This window comes from Lutra lutra, chromosome 11, assembly GCF_902655055.1.
Source record: "Lutra lutra chromosome 11, mLutLut1.2, whole genome shotgun sequence".
Classification (NCBI taxonomy): Eukaryota; Metazoa; Chordata; class Mammalia; order Carnivora; family Mustelidae; genus Lutra; species Lutra lutra.
In genome coordinates this window covers 103,352,469-103,372,382 of record NC_062288.1, presented here as the reverse complement: position 1 = coordinate 103,372,382, position 19,914 = coordinate 103,352,469, and the positions used below count along the sequence as shown (strand labels likewise).

Genomic DNA, 19,914 nt, shown 5'->3' with positions numbered 1-19,914 from the left:
CCGCTCAGCAGCTCATGGTCCGTCGTTCTGTCTGTCGCAGGCCCGGGAGCAAGCCGGGACTTGCTTCTCAGAGGGACGGGAACTGTCCACAGAAGAAGGCGTGGTTTCCTGCTGCTCTTCTCAGCCTCTTCTCAGACCCTCGGGGTCTCCTGCTGGGGTCTGATGGGGCTTTGTACAGGATCCCTCGTGTGGACGCTGCAGGTGACAGGCCCGTGTGGACGAGGAGCCTGGACTTGTTGCCAGGCCTTCCCTTGCTCTGGTCACCCTGAGAACAGCATTTATGGGCCACTCAGTGAATGTGTCAACGTCGCCGCTTCTTGGTGCCTGTTGCTTCCAAGAGACCTCCCCCTGCGATGTTGCCTGGCGGGTGTGTGCGGAGCAACACCCTGAACTTCCCTTGCAGGGGCTGCGAGTGCCCCAGCGTCCCCTCACCCTGGGGACTCACCCTCTGATTTCCTTACGGCCCATGGGAGCATCGTCTGGAGTGTGGCTTCTTCTTGCCTGTTGGTCCACTCAGCACGGTGTCCTCGGCGCAGTGGACCCGGGTGGCACGCAGACGCCGAAAGGATGCACGTCCCTGCAGATGCTTGAAGGCAGAGGGCCGGCGGGCAGCATAGCCTCCAGGCACGTGGGGGGCTCCATGCCGGGTCCAAGCAGACTGCTGCTGGCGGTCCTCCTGGGATGCTGTGGCGAGAAAGTATGCGTCTGGGCAGCCGTGGCTGGTCCCGCAGGATGCCACGTCAGGAAGAATCACCACAGTTAGTCACCACGCGATCTAGTTGACAGTAATTCACTGCTGGTCCAGAGACAGTCACAGGCCAGACCTTTCCAGTCTGGAGCCCAGAGACAATAGCATCTAACGTGGCCCAGGGGAGAAGGGGGACGTGTCCCAGCCATTCCAGAGAAGCCTGGTCATTCAGATAAAGATAGGATTTGGTGCTCTCAGATTCTAAATGGTGACACCTCAGGAGTGATGAGAGGCTCAGAAATAAATAAAACTTCCCAAGATTGAGGTGCGGGGGGGGGGGGGGAGCATTAAGAATTCCCTCACGACGGCAATATGACTTTTTAGCAGAACTCTACCAACAGTAACTATTTCTAATAGAATGTTTATTCTAGAGTAGCTTTGGATTTATAGAAAAGCTGTGAAGTGTGTCTGGACTTCCCAGGCACCCCAGGCCCCGGTTCCCCCATTCCTGCCATCTCCCATCAGGGTGGCAAACACTTGTCACAGTTCACAAACCAGTACTGATTCATGATTGTCCCCTAAAGCCCAAGTTTGTTCAGATTTACTGTTTACCTGATGTCATTTTCCTGTCCGAGGATCCCACCTAGGCTCTCCCGTGACATCGGGTCACCGCGTCTCCTTGGGCTCCTCTGGGCCATGGCAGTGTTTCGGAGTTCCCTTGCTCCTGTGGCCTTACCGGCTCTAGGGAGCACTGGGCAGGTGTTCTGCAGGAGACCCCGCTGTTGGGATTTACCTGCTGTTTTTCTCACCCTCAGACTGGGATTCTGGGTTTTAGAAGGGAGGCCACAGGGATGAGGTGCCCTTTCATCCTGTCCCACCAAGGGTGCATGCACTTAGCAAGTCTCAGCTCTGTGGACCGTAACACGGGTCACCTCGCGGCCGCAGTCGTCTTCAGGTTTCTCCACGTCTGTGCTGTCGTCCTCGAAGTCACTGGGCACAGCACGTGACATGTGCGGGGCTGCGGCCGGCCTGAGAGCACGCTCGCTCCGGGGGTTGGGTGGGGCGCCTCTGCAGGGACGCCGTCCCTTCCCTCCCACTGTGTATTCATTCGTGTCAGCACAGACGTGTGAACACGCGTGTGCTCTTCCGTTATGACCTGTCGCTACTGTATTTTGCTGCTCAGCTATTTCAGTCAGTGTAACTATTAATAAAACGTGAGAGCAAATGGAGGGAAAATGGGCAGGCAGCCGAGTAAGTGGCTGTGTGCTAAGCCCAAGTTCTTAGAAGATGCAGAAAATGAGAGCACAGCATTGAAGCAAGGGGGTGGGGGGCATGAGCGGGGGGAGTGGGGCGCCCAGGGTGGGCGTAAGTGGGGACTCGAATTGAGGCCCACAAGTGGAGAGGATGCAGGGCTTGCTTATTTTAAAAGCAAGGGGGGCGGTGCGCCTGGGTGGCTCCATGGGTTAAGTGACCGACCTTTGATTTCCGTTCTGGTCGTGAGATCGAGCCCTGAGTCGGGCTTTGCGCATTTAGCCTGCTAAGATTCTCTCTGTCCCTTCCCTGGGCCCCTCCCCCCACCCTCAGAAAAATAAGTAAAAATAAATAAAAGCAAGAAGGAATGAGAGGGATCCATGCCGCAGGTGCAAAGAAAGAAAAAATAAAACTCCTCAACTTTTTTTGTACTTCTTCCCTATCAAGGAAAATGGTGGAAGTGGAAGTGGAAAAAGTACCATAGATGGTGATTAGAGGAAACCGGAGCCTGAGATGGGTGTAGAGATGCTGGGAGGGTGCCACTGAACCAGTTTGCTTTCTGACCCAGATGAATCGCATTCCAGTGTAATAAAGGGACTTAGAAAGCAGATCGCCAAGCCTTTGGGAATTGTAAAAAAGCGTTCTGGGCCCCAGGCTAGAGATGAAAGAAAACAGATTCAAAAAAGAAAAAAAAAAATCCTGTGGGTGTGGAATGTGGTGCCCGTCCCAGGTAAGATGTGTGAATGAATGATTAGTGAAAGTCAAAGAAGAAGTCATCTTCTTTGGAAGATGGAACCTACCATGAATTGACAAAAAGTCACAGAAGTCAAGCCCAATTTCCCTTCTGGATAGTTCCACAGCTGAGGTAAAACAGGACAGGCATGTCTCGGTTTCAGCTAGACAGCTGATGGAGCTGGCGCGGGAGTGCAGGCTGTCCACGCTGTGAGCAAGTTCATGGCTCGGTCTGGGCCTCAGAAGGACGTTGATGACATCTCAGCCCAGAGCACCGTGTCCACTGCGTCCTTTTAAAATCCACTTAAGTCACCTGTGACTCCGGCCACCTCTCCAGTCACACAGGTACCATGGGGTGGCACCTCAGCCCAGGCCTGCCAGCATACCCCCAGTCTCCTTAACCAGTGGGGGACAGACACCAGGGGAGAGATGCCTCCACCTTGCACCCTCAGAGTGGACAGTCCCCAGAAGATGCCAGCAAGACTGAGTCAGTCTGCCCATGTTTGTGGCCATGTCAGCCCCCTATCGGCACACGGGCTCATCCGCTAGCCTGTTTCACGCCGGTCCTGTACACCTACTCCTCCAGTCACGTTCCCAGTAAAGGACATGCAGGCCAGGCTCTGCCTGCTGGGGAACCCAAGCTAAGAAACAGGATTCTTGTACACTCGGCTCATCAGTATCTGGGACGGTGACTTCAGTAGTACTGACTTTGATGGCATCATCTACTTCACAGAGGACTTGAAACTGGAGATAGCCAAGAATAAAATACAGAAAGATTCCTTAACAAGCTAATCTGTTTTCAGGATCCGTGAGTAAGTAGACGGTCTACAGAACGTGGGACATGATAGCATATGAGTGTCCCAGAAAAGAACAAAACTGGGGGCCGAGCACTGTGTGAAGAGCGGGGGGGATGAAGACGCGTGGCCCTGCCCTCCACAAGCCTGCGCTAACTGGGGCACACTGGGGACCCACGTGTGGGTTTTCAAAGAAGGAGATAGGAGCAGTTTTACGCATCAAACGGTATGAAAAGCTTACAGTCAAACACAGCAGCCCCTGTCCCTGTTGTCACACCCTTGTCATGCTGCCCAGAAACAGCCAGTTCAGCGATGCAGTCTAGACTGGACGGCCACATCACGTCGCTTCCCTGACTTGAGGCGTGTTTTACTTCCAGGCCGGGTGGATGGGGGGTCCTGCCCCTTGTGTGGCCTCCTCCCTGCCCTCATCTTCCCAGCGTAACCAGGTCTTGAGGGGCGGTGAATTCCTTCCCGGCGAGATGTCATCATTTGGACTGTGTCCGTTTTATTCACTCCACCGAGCCCAGTGGTAACTAATTACGCTCCCGTTTCCTTCTTTGTACCGTTCAGTGTTATTCCTGACTTTAGAACTCTCCTCTTCTTATTTTGACCATCTACGCCTTTCCACACCTTCTGACTTCTTGATGGAATTTTCTGTGTGGTCAGACCTGTCGGTCATGTCTTCAGCTCCCCGTGGAGCCACTCCCTCTGGGTCCTTGGTCTTCCTGCTCTGGCTGTCACAACCCCGTCCTGCTCACCCCTGTCTCCCGAGGCCGGGAATACCTCCTCCTCCTCCTCCATTGCAACACCTGACTTTTGAACACATGCTTTTTGCTTCTTTGGTCTCTTCCCTTTTGCAGGGTGGGGCACATTCTTCCGTAGCTACTGTCTTAGCCCACTTGGGCTGCCGTCACAACCAGCACAGCCCGGGGGCTCCAGCAGCAGGGCCCGACTGCTCGCAGCTGGGGAGGCTGTAAGTCCATGATGGAGATGGTGGTCAGTGAAGTTCCCCAGGAGGGCTCCCTTCCTGCTGGCAGACTGCTGCCTTCTCCCCATCCTCACAGGGCAGAGCTCTGCCACTAAGCCCATTGTGGGGTCCCCACCTGCATGACCTCATCTAAACTCACCTCCGAAAGGCCCCATCTCCTGATACCGTCAGTACTGGGAGTGAGGGCTCCCACATACGAATGCTGCGGGGTCACACTCAACCCCAGCGCTTCTCATGGACAGATGCACGGAGGTCATCATGTGAAATATTAAGTATTTGTATCTTTCAGACTCACCGTATGGACTGCTGGGTATAGCATTCCAAAATGAAAATCATCTTTATTTAGAAATTTGAAAGCGTCCTTCCACTGCTTTTGGATGCAAGTATTAAAGAGAAATGGGTTATGTCATTTTATATGAGTTTTCTCCTCTAAAAGTGTTGGGATTTTCTCTTTCTCTCTGGTACTCCAGAATTCCAGACTAACGGGCCTCCTTGTGGTCTGTGTGTTCCTCATGCCGGGCCCCCCGTGCGCCATTGGAACCTGGTGTGCGCGTCTTTGGTAATTTTCTTCCTACTGTTTTTTTTTTTTTTTCTGAGACTTCGGTTTGCAGGTCTTGGGCTCCCTGAAGTCCTCCTTTAATATTCCTGTCCTGCCTCTTTCTCTCTCTGCCTTGGATTCTACCCCTGGGAAGTTTTGATTCCATTTCCTTCCGGGGAAGATGTGCCCACAATGGGAGTGTGTGGCTTTGCGCTCCAGGTCTCCTCAAGCAGCTGAGTCTAGGCTGCCTGTTGGGACGGAAGGGCGGGCAGCGGGATTGCCCAGCACCACTGGTCGGTTTCACCAGCAGCCCCCAGTGCTCACATCCGTGCGTCATGTTTGCAGGGCGGGTTCTCCAGAAAACGATCCTCGGTGGTGATGGTGGTAGTGGCGTGGCGGGCCATTCCCCGATCTAAACCAGGCTTGCTGTTCCCCTCTGGCCCCGCCCCCACCCCCGCCAGGGCCTCCAGTCTTGGGTCTTCCGCGTGCAGGGAAAGGTTGGTCTGCTTCTCACCCACCCTGCCCCTCCCCAGCAAGGCGACCCCACCGTCTGCTCCACATCTCCGGGGCCTTGTCACTCATTAACCTCCTCCGCCTGCTTTCTGACCCGCAGACCTCCTGGTTCATCCCGTTTCCAGCTTCTATTCCCTGAAGTTTCGACAGAGCTTTTCAGGAGGAAAACGTGTTGGAAGTGTGTTTGCTTTGCCATTTTTAAGCCTAAGGAGACACAGGGAGACTGCAGAAGTAACAGAAAGGGGCTGAATGAGGCACTGGGGGAGTAGAGGGAAGGGGTGCCATCCTTGACTGGAATGATGGGGGTGGCTTAGGTTGTGGAGTTAGAAGTTAAAGGTCAACCAGGTTTTCATACGTAGAGTTGAAGGTAGGTGCACTTGAAGTAGAAGGAACTGTGTGGCATAGAAGTGCCAAAAAAAAAAAAAACCCCACAAAACAAAACAAAAAAAAAAGCAAAGACCAGTTCAGTGTCAGCTGGGCTGGAGCCAGAAGGTCTGGGCTCCCTCACCTACGAGGCCGGCCCCCTCCTCGCGCAGCTCCAGGAGAGCCAGCGGACACGAGAGAGAGGCCTCCGTGGTGTTCAAACCACCAGGCAAGCTCTGAGGTAAACAGTAAGAAACCAAATTAGATAGTTTTCCAGAGCTTTAGCTGGTCCCCATCAGTGTTATTTTTAAAAGCCCCACAATCAGCTTAATTACTGAAAATCGGGGTGAAACTGTATGGAGAACAGTGAAGCGGCCAAGGAACCACATTCCCATTATTTGGAGCACGGATGTTCCACTTGCCCGGAGACGGCGGAATCTCTTAGGACTTACTGTTTTAAAAAAATCATTTCTATATTTAAAGTTTATTTTTCTTCTTTCCTTATCTAATTATCACATTCAGTTGTTTGAAAATCCTATTAAAAGATACGTTTTAAAACTGATAAACACTTTGAGCAAATCGCATATCAGTTGAAAGTTTTCAGAGGTGCGCGAGGACACCCCCCCCCCAGAGCTTTTTCCTACAGATTACAGCCAGTTTGGGCCGCCGTCTTTTGTCCTGGTCACTGGTCACGGGTCACTCCCTGCGCCTCCCATCATTGGGAAGAATTTTCTAAGTAGAGTTTGCGGTTGCTCTTCAACGCTGTGCATGTGGTGTGGAGAAAGCCAAGTTTTAGAGGCTTCGAGATGGCCAAGGAGGCGCGGCCAGACCGGAAGCTGCCGGGGGGCCGCTCGGCACAGGGCCCTGCGACCCCACCGTCTGCTCCACATCTCCGGGGCTGGGTCTCGCCCACCCCCAGGGTCGTCTTGGGTCTTGGGAGGGCGGAACTGTGCCTCCCTCCGGGAGGTATGGACGTGTCAGCGGTGCATGTGGGTGAGATTAAAACAGTCCGTCTCCGTCTGCTTCTGGCTGGGTCCGTCTGCGGTGGGAAACGAAAGCGTTGACTCCTTTGGGCTCTCTGTGCCGACCCCGGCTGCGCATCTTCCCATCAGGCCCGCTCAGCCCGCACGGTCCCCTGTGACAGCATCACCTGTCGTCCCATTCTGTAACTCAGAATGCCAAGGCGCGGAGAGGGCCAACGACCTGAGCGCACAGAAGCTTCTAGGGGGTCCGGTGATTCTCCCCTCACAGGGACGCGGGTGGTATTTGACTTCCAAGTGTTTTCCTTTAGTGTTTGCTGCTTTGGCTTCTCTGTGGCCACGACGGTGCTTTTTCACGTTAAGTTCTCGCCTTTCTCTTGCCCCTCGGACTGCTGCCTCGGTGGGGGTTTTCCCACCGCCCACCCTGCCCGGCTGCGGCGCAGTTCACAGAAGCCATGCGCCGTGTCAGCGTCTGGTGTCCTTGTCACGGCCTGGGTGTCCCCCGGGCGGACCTGCCATGCATCCTTCTGTCGGTCGGTCTGTCTGCACCGGCCATTAGACTCAAATACTCACTTCATAGCCAGTAGGGCTGTTTAAGAGCTTTTCGGGTGCAGACTCGTAGGGACGCGAGCCCCGGGAAGCACCGAGTTCTGCACGTTTCCGAGGAACCGTCATCGCACTTGACAGTTGAAACGGACACCTGCTGGGCTGTCGGTGGACTGTTGCTGCTTTGAACACGTACGTGTGTCTTTTCTCGCTCGCCGATTTTCTCCTGGCCTTGGACTCTTAGCATCTTGTCTGCGACGTGCACTTAGCTGTGGTTTTGTCGCTTTAACCTGCCTGGGGTAGATTTGATTCCTTTTGATAGACTCCAACTTTCTGTTGAGATTCACCTGTTTGAAACGATCTTGAAAATCCGCACAGAAAAGTTCCAAAATGACTGCGGCGCTCGAGTCACGTGCTGCTCTTCTCTGGGGAACGGTGGCTTCTCGAGCCTCCTCGCGCGGCGGCCGCGGGGCTCTCGGTGACCTGCAGGTTTTGCCGGGCGTCTGCAGTCACTTCATCGTGGGCAGACCCGCAGCCCTCTGGGATGGGTTTTCAACAGCTGTGGTCACTTAGGGTGTCATGGATGATCTTGATAAACTATTTTAAAATTGGTTTTCTCCACTAAATCCGTTTTTTTTTAGAAGACAGTAAGTAATCTGCGGTTACAAGGTCCCCGCCGTCCCTTGCTACTCCAGCCAGTTTAGAAAAACAAGCTTAGCTCATATTTAATGTGTCCTAAAATCCATTTTTCTGTGACTTCTCCCCGTATTCTTTTATAATATTTTCTGGGACCACAGTCAGGGGTTCCCAGAGCACCACCCAGGTAAAAATAGCAAACCTTACAAATCGGCCCGCCATCCCTGGGTGCCAGTTAGTTACACAAGCAGCACGGATGTTTTCATGATTCTCGATACACACTGTGGCTCAAAGAGTATTTGACCCGTTTCCGGATGCCGCAGAGTTGCTATTTCTCTCTCGTGTCACCCGTGATTGGGCCCAGAGGGGTGAGTGGCCCTATGCCTCTTCCCGGTCCTGGGCCATTCATACAGCAGACAGGCGGGGTCCCCATGGGCTTGTACTTGGCAGGACACAGTGCTGGGCTGGGCTGGGCTGGGCCACGTGTAACAATTAATGAGATTTCCTCGCCCACCCATCATCCCTGGACTCACGTAGGGGAACCGAGCTCCTACGTAACTCCTGCCAAGCAGAGGCAAAGTGTGTCATAATAAAGGCATAAACCGATGCTGAATTGGTTGGGAGCCTGAGCCTGATGGGAAGCTCTGGGCTCCTGTAATTCTCTCACTTTTTTTCATTATTAAGTTAGCTGGGGTCTGGCATACAGTGGGAGAGAGAAGAACCTTCTTCAGTAGAAAATGCCACATTGACATTTTTTCAAAGAAAACACACTGTCACTGTCCCAGCTCCTTAATATCACTTAATTTTTTGCTTATTTCTCTTTGACATTTTTCATTTAAACACATATTTTACATAATTATAATGTATAATTTTAGAGTCTATGTTTTCACTGGTTTCACATAAACCTTCTTTATAATATTTTACTTCAGCATGTTCTTCCTAATTCTACTATTTGATACTTTTTCCCCATTGGTAATCCAGTATTTAATACATTTTCTTTTGTTGGGGGAAGATCCTTTTCCGATCTGAATATTAGAAGTAATGCCACAGTGACCATCTTTGATTCCTGCTCCTAACCCTCAGGATGACTACATAGTCCAATAGAGAGAAAGCGAGTGTGCAGACAGCATGAATGTTTTCGGGATTCCTGATATATGTACACTGTGGCTCGGGCATTTTTCTACAGTTTATGGTGCCGCCTGTTTCACAGCAGCACTTGAGGTAGCTGCTGTGACTGAACGACATTGGCCTCTAGCAGCTCTGGGTGATACTTCCAACTTGCTTTCATCTTCATCTCTGTGGTTTGTTTTTTTTTGTTTTTTTTTGTTTTTTTTGTTTTAAGATTTTTTTTTCTTTTTTTTTTTTGACAGAGATCACAAGTAGGCAGAGGCAGGCAGAGAGAGGAGGAAGCAGGCTCCCCACTGAGCAGAGAGCCCGATGCGGGGCTCCATCCCAGAATCCCGGGACATCTCTGTGGTCTTAATAAAGGGGAACCACTTTCCCTGTGTGTATTTGTTCTGGGCGTGTGGGGGGTCATCTTCAGCACTGAGTTTGGGCTGCTCACACACACACAACACGCCCCCACCCCCGGTGCCTGCTGTGCCTGGTGCAGCCCCCAGACGGGCTTGTGCCGCGGGGTCCCGGCGATGCCGTCTGTGCGCACCCGGAACAGGGCCAGGCGCACGCTGGATGTTTGTCTCTAGACGATGTGAGAGTGCAAGGATATACCCTCCCTCACACCTCTTCTCAGCCTCCGGGAAGTGAGAAAAAGTGCTTGCGCGTTCTGTTACTGAACATAAGAGAAACAGATTTTCATTTCAGGTCATTTGGTATAACTTTAGCATTTCGAAATGAACTAATAGCCACATATAGGAGAAATTAAACTGAAGTTGAATTCTTTTATACAGTTTTAATTGTGTAAAGTCTCTGTGTGTACAAAGTCTTTAGATAAAATGAAAAAAGTTTTTTAAGTGAATCACATTGTTTCCATTGCAAAAAGTCTCCAGTTTTTAAGTAGAATATAAAAGCATTTTTGCCAGTGTGGATAAATTCAACTCTTTTTAGCCTCTCAAACTTATAAAACTAATGTTGAAGATAACCAGTAAAATCTGGCTGGATATTAGGGTTGGAGGTATTTCTCCCCTGGTGTATGGACTTTAAAGTATGTTTTTGTTTCTCTTGTTTGTCTTTAGGTGAAAAAGGCCTTCTTTGCCTTAGTAGCCAATGGTGTTCGAGCAGCGCCACTGTGGGAGAGTAAGAAACAAAGTTTTGTAGGTAAGCAGTGTGGGCCCGGGAGCCTAAGAGCAGAAAGCCCAAGGTATCCTAATAGGTGCTGGTCTGGAATTCAGTCTCGAAAACTCTGCCAAGCTGAAGGACTCTGGGCTTTTATGTCCGGGGAAGGTGGGGCCACTAGCAAATTCAAAACACCTATGTGCTCCCACTGAGTCTCTTTGCCATATTTATTTATTTATCCAGTTTCTTTTGATTCATTACCTCCCCGGCTCCCCGAAGGAGCTTCTATATCTTTGCCAGTTCCTGTGAGGCCAGGGAACAGGGGACACTGTGCTCAGACTCCTGACCTCTGGCCGCCTTTGCTCACGTGTACGTGACTGGGCAGTCCCCGCTCCTGTGGCTGACCCCTTGTGGACCATGTGAATGAAGTGACAGAGACAGCATCAATGCCTGTGCTAAATCATTGCTATCCTATCGGAAATGTCCTGTAACTCAGTGTCTGAGCTGGAGAATTTCCCACCGTGCAGGTCATGGTAGACGGCAGATGTCATCTCTGCTAGTGCGCGTCTGGTTTAATACCATCGGTGGGTCTGCCTCCCACCCTAGGGGACAATCCCCTCAAAGAAAAGTTTCATGTCTTCTTCATCATTGTACTCTTGGCATCTGGCACACAGTAGGCACTTAATAACTGGGCGCTAAATCAGTACTTAAAGAACCATCATTTGGAGAATGCTTCTCGGGAAACAATCCACATGCCTCCGGAAGTGTCCTGTGTCTAAAGCTTTTGGAATACCTTACCTTACCTTAAAGTATTTTAAATTATTTACATGTCACTGCAAGTCTCCTGTGAGGTTTTGTATTAATCAGTTCCCCACCACTGAATTGCCAAATACCGTGGCTGAGTCTATTGTACTTACTGTCAGGTACAGTAAATACAAGTACAAGTACAACTAAATTTATCTCCATTTGTTGTAGATAATTAACAGACTAATAGTCCTAAATAATAGAATATGTTAAACTGTGCTTGATAGGTTTAAAGTGTGTTTTAAGAGCTTTTCTAGAAAAGATTCCAGTCTTGCTTATCCTATGAAATTTTTCATAGTTTTATATTAACATATCATTCTTTGTTCCAGGAATGCTAACAATTACAGATTTCATAAATATACTACATAGATACTATAAGTCACCCATGGTAAGTGCCAGAAATCCTTACATGGGTCATTGGAGTGGTGTATTTCTGTGTATGTTGGGGGTGGGGGGTGCTGGGAGTTGATTTGTACAAATATATAATATATACCATGCAGGGCACATCAGCATACATCAGTTACTGAATTTATCGTCTTTGATGCACTGTGGGCGTGTCGCGGTGTTGTGACTGCGTGGACCCGCAGACAAAGGCAAACCCGCCCCACACCACTCCAGTGCCCCAGAGCTTATCTTCCCAGGCCTGTCCGTGGGACTGCGGCCTCATGCAGTCACCCCCTAAACTGTTCACAAGAACTGTATGTACTCTGTGGTTTTAAAGAAGTAAAACTTAAAATTAGAGAAATTCAGTTTTGATATTTTTCTGCCAATTACAAAAAGACTGCCACTGGCTAATTTTAGTGGGAGAACTCCCTGGTCCCTGGTTCCTTGTCCAGCTGTTTTCTAAGAGCATAGTTTGAGAACCACATAAGGCCTTTTATCGAACACTGTGATTTTTGTGATTCTACCAGCTCGTTTGGTTTTGGTTTTGGTTTTTGTTGGGGGGGAGGGAGTGTTTTTGACAGGGGTGGGCAAGGACAGAACTGCATAATTTTTTTCTTTAATGCTCTTTTGGGTATCTGAAAGGTAAAAGACAATCCAATACTCGTTTTACATGTAACAGCTAATATTGCCCAATAATTAATTTCCTATGTAAAATGAGGAAAGTAAAAACATAAGAGATACCCTCAGAATTAACTTTAACCAACAATTTTGTAAGTATCCCATATTTATTTCACATGAGGAATCTGATTTCTTAAATACCACCCACGCAGGTAAATATTGGTTTTCTTTATAAGGGTCATATGTCTGCTTTTGAACTAGCAAAATCACAAGTATGACTATTAACTGGATATATTTTGATGAAATACAGCTAAACCCCTGTTAAAGATCTCAGCAAGGGGTGCCTGGGTGGCTCAGTCAGTTAAGTGTCCAACTCTTGGTTTTGGCTCATGATCTCAGGGTTGTGGGATTCAGCCCACGTGGGGCTCTGCGCTCCCTGGGGAGCCTGCTTGGGACCCTCTCTCCCTCTGCTCCTCCTCACCCTTGCAAACACACTTGCTTTCTCTAAAATAAATAAGTCTTAAAAAAATAAAACTCTTAGCAGTAGCTAATTAAATCAAAATTTCTATAAAAGCAGTTGTCTAAATATGCAGCCCAAAGTTGTTTTTTTTATTTATAATTGACATACAATATTATATTAGTTTCAGGTGTACAACATAGTGAATACATGTTTACGTACATTACAAACTGATGAGCACAATTGGTCTAGTTACCTTCTGTCCCCTTACAAAGCTGGTTACAGTTTTATTGACTATATCCCTGTGACTTGTTTATTCTGTAACTAGGGGTCTGGACCTCTCGGTCCTCTTTACCGGTTTTCTTCTCTCCTCACTCCCTTACCCTCTGGTGACCACCAGTTCTCTGTACCGATGACTATATTTGTTACTCATTTGTTTTTTAGATTCTGCATGTAAGTGAAACCATGTATTATTTGTCTTTCTCTGATTCCCTCTAGGTCCCTCCATGTTGCCACATTTAAATGGCAAGATTCCATTCCTTTTTATGACTAATTCTCGCACGCGCGCGTGTGTGTCTGTGTGTATGTACATTCGTTCATCTATCAGTGGACACTTGGGCTGCTTCCTTATCGTGGCTATTGTGAGCCCTGCTGCAGCGAGCATAGGGGTACATATATCTTTTCAAATTAGTATTTGCAGGGCTTTTTTCCCAGGAAAATACCCAGAGTGGGCGCCTGGGTGACTCGGTTAAGCAACTGCCTTCGACTCAGGTCATGATCCTGGAGTCCCAGGATCGAGTCCTACATTGGGCTTCCCGCTTGGCAGGGAGTCTTCTCCCTCTGGCCCTCCCACCTCTCGTGTTCATGCTCTCTCTCTCTCTCAGATAAATAAATAAAATCTTAAGGAAAAAAAAACACACACACACAGTGAAGTTACTGGATCCTATGGTAGCTCTAATTTTCATGTTTTGAGGAAAGTCCATACTGTTTTCCACGGTGCCTGCACCAGCTTGCCTTCTTGCGACGGTACACAAGGGTCCCCTTTGCTGCACATCCTCGCCAGCACTTACTGTCTCTTGTCTTTTTGATGCCAGCTCTTCTGACAAGTGTGCAGTGGCATCCCATCGTGGTTCCGATTCGCATTTCCCCCATGATGATGCACCTCTTTTCAAATGCTTTTATCGGGGGCGGGTTTTAAGCTTCCTTAGAGTGTTCGTCTTTGACTGGTTCAGTCCTGTTACTTCCAGGAGCTCCCTGGAATTCCCTGCTGGTTTAGCGAGGACTTTCCATTCACGGGACACAGTGGCTTCCATTGTGGGTCTTGGCCTGGCCTGGTGTGCTTTCACCCTGGGTACGCCCCGCTTCGTTTCCGGTCAGAAACTCTAGGAGGGGGCGCCTAGGTGGCTCAGTCGGTTTAGTGTCTGCCTTCGGCTCAGATCATGATCCCGGGGTCCTGGGATCAAGCCCCACATCGGGCTCTCTGCTCAACGGGGAGTCTGCTTCACCCTCTCCCTCTGCCTGCCTCTCCCTTTGCTTATGCTCTCTTAATCTCTGTCAAATAAATAAATGAAATCTTAAAACAACAACAACAACAACAACAACAACAACTCTAGGAGATCTCAGCTCCGCCTTCTCTTCTCGTCCTGGACAGCTCCTCCTGTTTGGGTTTCTGGCCACAGATTCCCCCTGGCCCCGTCTGCCCCAGACTTTGGTTTCTGTCTCCCTAACTCAGCGGGAGTGTGGCGCCCTGGCTGGGTCACATCTAGAGAGAGCTGTGAGCATGGGGCTCCGTGTGTTTGCAGGCCTTCTCCCGGGGGCGCCAATAGCCCAGTGTCTGAGAACCGTTCCTGCACACATTTCTCCCATTTTCTAGTTGTCTGCAGCCAGGGACTAGTGCGGCCCCGTCCCCCGCCATGGCTGGCAGAGCTCCGCTGGTGCCGCCGTGGCTCACGGGAGTTCCAGTGCCTGCAGTCACTGAACACAATCTATTATCTACATAATGTAGCGCCATTTAATCTGCCCTTATTTTCGGTTTCAACAAAATGCGGAGGAAAAAGATACAGCATCTATAGTTTCTGTGCCGAGGCACCGTCAGTCGGTGTGCGCCCCCGTCCCCATTGCGCCATCGGTTCTGTTGTGACATGCCACCGTGGTTCTTGTTCATGTCACAGTGTCCTGAGGTCATCCTTGTGCTCGGAGAACACTTCCCCTGTTTTACAGAAGTGGAGTTGACAGTTGTTTTTAACGCATTGAAGATGTCATTTCATTGTCTTTTGGCCTCCCAGGGCTTGGGGTCAGAAGTCAGCAGAAACATTTACCTTCTGTCCTCTGGGGAGTCCGCGTTTCCTTCTGGTTCCAAGCGGTCTCTTCCCCCTGGTGTCAGCACTGGCGGCCCCGCGCCTGTGTCCGCTCTTCCTTGTGTGGCTCCTGCCCCAGTTAGGCTGCGTTCCCATGATCCTCTAGGTTGGCTTTTTACCTAATTTGGGAAGTTTTTGATTGCTGTTTCTTTAGGTATTTTTTTCTGTCTCGTCCTTCCTCCTCGGGACTTCAGTCACATGTGTATAGGCCACTGGACGCGGTCCCACAGGTCTCTGCCCGCATTCGCCTTTCCGGCTTCAGTGCCGTTGATCTTGCGTGTGCTCGTTCTTCCCTGGGTGATCGCCAGTCTTACTTTCAAACCTTATTCCTATGGAATTTTCACTGAGATGGGAGCTTACCCTTGAAAGATTTTGTAGGGTCTTTGTAAAATTTTCTATGGTTGATTTTCCACAAAATGGAAATGGAACTTTTTTTTTTAATTTCTTATTAAGTTCAATTTCGTTTACATACATTGTGTTACTGTTCAGGGGTAGAAGTCAGTGACTCATCAGTTGCAGATCACACCCCGTGCTCATTCCCTCATGTGCCCTCCTTCATGCCCGTCACCGGCTCCTGCCCCACCCCACCTCCCCTCCAGCAGCCCTCAGTTTGTTCCAGAGTTAAGGGTGGTTTGCCTCCCTGTCTTTGTCTTCTTTTCTCCTTCCTTCCCTTCCCCTGTGTTCATCTATTTTGTTTCTGAAATTCTGTGTGAGTGAAATCATACGGTATTTGTCTTTCTCGGACTTACTTTGCTTAGCAGAATACCCTCTAATTCCATCCACATCATTGCAAATGGCAAGATTTAATTCTTTTTAATGGCTGAGTAATACTCCATTGTGTTTATGTATTCCGTGCGTGTCTGTGTGTGTATACACACATACCATATCTTCTTTATCCATTCGTCTATTGATGGACATCTCGGCTCCTTCCACAGTTTGGCTATTGTGGACATCGCTGCTATAACACTGGGGGACACATGCCCCTTTGGAGCACTATGTTCATATCCTTTGGGTAAAAACCCAGTAGTGCAATTGCTGGGTTGTAGGGTAGCTCTATTTTTAACTTTCTGGGGAACCTCCATGCTGTTTTCCAAAATGGCTGCACCAGCTTGCATTCCCACCAACAGTGTAAGAAGGTTCCCCTTTCCTCACATCCTCGCCAACATCTGTCGTTTCCTGACTTGTTAATCTTAGCCATTCTGACTGGTGTGAGGTGGTTTTTGTTTTTGTTTTTTACTTGTATTTCCCTGATGCCAAGTGATGTTGAGCACTTTTTCATGTGTCTGTTGGCCATCTGGATGTCTTCTTTGGAGAAATATCTGTTCATGTCTTCTGCCCATTTCTTGGCTAAATTTTTTTGTTTTCTGGGTGTTGAGTTTGATAAGTTCTTTATAGATTTTGGATACTAGCCCTTTATCTGATAAGGCATTTGCAAATATCTTCTTCTGCTTCTGCTTCTTCTGCTTCTTTTAGTTTTATTGACTGTTTCCTTTGCTGTGCAAGAGCTTTTTATCTTGAAATCCCAATAGTTTATTCTCGCTTTTGTTTCCCTTGTCTTTGGAGATGTGTCTAGCAAGAAGTTGCTGCAGCCGAGGTCACAGAAGTTGCTGCCTGTGTTCTCCTCTAAGATTTTGATGGATTCCTCTCTCATATTAAGGTCTTTCATCCATTTTATTTTTGTGTGTAGTGTAAGGAAATGGTCCAGTTTCATTCTGCATGTGACTGTCCAATTTTCCAACCATCACTTGTTGAAGAGACTTTTTTCCATTGGACATTCTTTCTTCCTCTGTCAAAGATTAGTTGACCATAGAGTTGAGGGTCCATTTCTGGGATCTCTGTTCTGTTCCATTGATTTATGTGTCTGTTTTTGTGCCAGAACCATACTGCCTTGATGATGACAGCTTTGTAATACAGCTTAAAGCCTGGAATTGTGATGCCTCCAGTTCTGGGTGGTTTTTTTGGTGTGTGGGTTTTTGGGTTTTTTTCCTGGTGTTTTTTTTTCCCCCCAGTGTTCCTTTAGCTATTTGGGGTCTTTTGTGGTTCCATACAAATTTTAGGGCGTTTGTTCCAGCTCTGTGAAAAATGCTGATGGTACTCTGACAGGGATTGCACTGGGTGTGCAGACTGCTTCGGGTAGCACAGACATTTTAACAATAGTTGTTCTTCCAGTCCGTGAGCATGGAATGTTTTTCCATTTCTATATGTCTTCCTCAGTTTCTTTCATAAGTGTTCTGTTTTTCAGAGCACAGAGCCTTTACCTCTCTGGCTAGGTTTTCCCAGGCATCTTCTGGTTTTTGGAGCAGTTGTAAATGGGATCAGTTCCTTGATTTCTCTTGCTGCTGCTTCGTTGTTAGTGTAGACATGCAGCTGACTTCTGTGCGTTGATTTTATATCCTGCAACTCTGCTGAATACCTGTATCAGTTCTAGCAGTTTTTTGGCCGAGTCTTTTGGGTTTTCTACATAGAGTATCATATCATCTGAGAAGAGTAAAAGTTTGATTTCTTCTTTGCCAATTTAGATGCCTTTTATTTCTTCTGTTGTCTGATTGCGGAGGCGAGGACTTCTAGTGGAGACTTCTAGTGAGAGGATCATATGGTTCTCATCCTCCCTTTATTAATGTGGTGTGTCACATTGATTGATGTGCAGATGTTGAACCAACCTTGCAGCTCAGGAATAAATCCCACCTGGTCGTGGTGAATAACCCTTTAAATGTACTGTTGGATCCTTTGGCTAGCATCGTGGTAAGAATTTTTGTATCTGTGTTCATTAGGGATAGTGGACTGTGACTCTCCTTTTTAGTGGGGTCTTTCGTTTTGGGATCAAGGTAATGCTGGCCTCATAGAATGAGTTTGGAAGGTTCCCTTCCATTTCTGTTTTTTGAAACAGTTTCAGAAGAACAGGTATTAATTCGTCTTTAAATGAATTCCCCTGGGAAGCCATCTGACCCTGGACTCATTTGTTGGAAGGTTTTTGATTACTGATTCAATTTCGTTGCTGGTTATGGGTCTCTTCAGGTTTTCTCTTTCTTCCTGTTTCAGTTTTGGTAGTTTATGTTTCTAGGAATATATCCATTTCTTCCAGATTGTCTAATTTGTTGGCATATAATTGTTCATCATATTCTCTTATAATTGTTTGTATTTCTGGTGTTGGTTGTGATCTCTCCTTAGCACAATTTAACCATTTGTCCTTTTTAAACTAGAGTTGCTAAAAATTTCTTGTATCCTTAACAAGAAGGGATGGGTATATATGTTTAAAAATTTAAGTGTATCAGAAATTTTCATGTTAAATGAAAATATTATAACTAGTTTATTTTATTTATTTTTTTTAAAAGATTTTATTTATTTGACAGAGAGGTCACAAGTGGTCAGAGAGGCAAGCAGAGAGAGAGAGATGAGGAAACAGGCTCCCTGCAGAGCAGAGAGCCCAATGCGGGACTCGATCCCAGGACCCTGAGATCATGACCTGAGCCGAAGGCAAAGGCTTAACCACTGAGCCACCCAGGTTCCCCTATAACTAGTTTATTTTTTAAAGTAATCTCTACACACATTGTGGGGCTCAGACTCACAACCCTGAGCTCGAGTCACACGCGCTTTTGACTGAGCCAGCCAGACACCCCTGTTATGTTTTAAATTTTGAAGGCACTTCTTCAAAGAAATGCAGAGCACTTTATGTTTGTTGTATATCTAGTATTTTGAATTATCTTGATTATTTCTACCTGCTGAATTGTGGGACTCTGCATTGGTTATGAAGTAACTTTTCTTATATATGTTAACATTTGTAAATAAGAAGTTTTCTTATTTGCAGGTACAGATTTATGAATTAGAAGAACATAAGATTGAAACATGGAGGGGTAAGCACAATTGGGTGTTAATCTTTTAATATCAGGAAAAAATGTTCTGCTTAGTGTGTAAAACGTGTTTTAATTTAATGGACCTTTCTCTCTCTGTTTAATGAACTACATCATTAAAACAGGTCTGTTTTAATCTCAGTGGTGAACCATACCATTATAAATACGATCCACTCTGTTGAGCGAACATGTGTGGAGAACCTACAGCGAGTCTGTATACTAAGGCTGGGACAACAAGGACAAATGGGCTCACTCAGGCCCCAGCCACAGCTCCCAGCAGAGTCGCCACTTACTTCTGAGTGTGGCCGTCCTTGCCCGCAGACTTATCTCTATCTAGAAAATGCACCAGGGGAATGCCTCCTACCACTAACAAAAGCAAAGATCTGTTCTTACATTTAATAATTATTTCTGTACAAATTATGGGGAAACATAGAGCAAATGAACCTTGAACTGGAAGATTTTGGTAAATCACATGAAAAAATAACCCTTTAAAAGCACAGTATCTTTTCTGAAATGGAGCTGTTTTTAAAATTCTCATTCTATGACTGTGTGACTGTTCTTTAGACCCATCCTGCTGGATTGGATGGGTGGGAATGACTGAGGAAGGCGGTCTGACCAACACCGACGAGGGGCTTTGTAGGGAGTCTCAGAGAAAATCCTGGATAGAAATGGAGGGACCTGTAGACAGAAAAATGTTAATTAAAAATTGAAAATCTGCTTGGAATGATAAGTAACCTTTGTGAGTAGCAGCTGCAGAATCTGAGGGTCCATTGGAATCTCTTGAGGGCCAGGGGCTCTTCTAACTCCCTCTGACCTGTAAGTTTCGTTGAATGAGATATTTGATTTGTAAGGCTTTATCAAGTCAAACCAAACAAACTCAGTCAACATGAAATCTGTATCTTACCGCACTGCCTATTATGAATATGTACCTTAACGCCAAGAGAGATACTTCCTCTTAAATTCTAGTATACAAGTAATGTTAGACCAAGAGTCAAGCATATTTACAATTTGATATTACGTGATATTTGGTGGTAATAATGGTAATGTCAGGATACTCTTGAATGCTTTCTGTAGAGAAATCTCAGCAAGGCAAATTAGTTACAGTGGATCTTTAGAAAGAATTTCTATAGACTACAAAGATCCCCCAAGATACAGATTCTGAGCGTTAGCCTGGTAAAATAGAAC

The 19,914-nt window shown here is 47.6% G+C and overlaps 1 protein-coding gene across 11 annotated transcripts in view; it reads left to right on the top strand.

Moving 5' to 3' along the window:
• Nucleotides 1-19,914, top strand: part of PRKAG2 (protein kinase AMP-activated non-catalytic subunit gamma 2) — a 247,529-nt gene that overhangs the window by 211,559 nt on the left and 16,056 nt on the right. For all 11 annotated transcript variants that reach the window (XM_047694346.1, XM_047694345.1, XM_047694349.1 and 8 more), the window contains 3 exons: nucleotides 10,222-10,303; nucleotides 11,395-11,453; nucleotides 18,687-18,732. In XM_047694346.1, coding sequence (XP_047550302.1) covers nucleotides 10,222-10,303; nucleotides 11,395-11,453; nucleotides 18,687-18,732 — 187 coding nt within the window. The remainder of the gene's footprint in view (nucleotides 1-10,221; nucleotides 10,304-11,394; nucleotides 11,454-18,686; nucleotides 18,733-19,914) is intronic.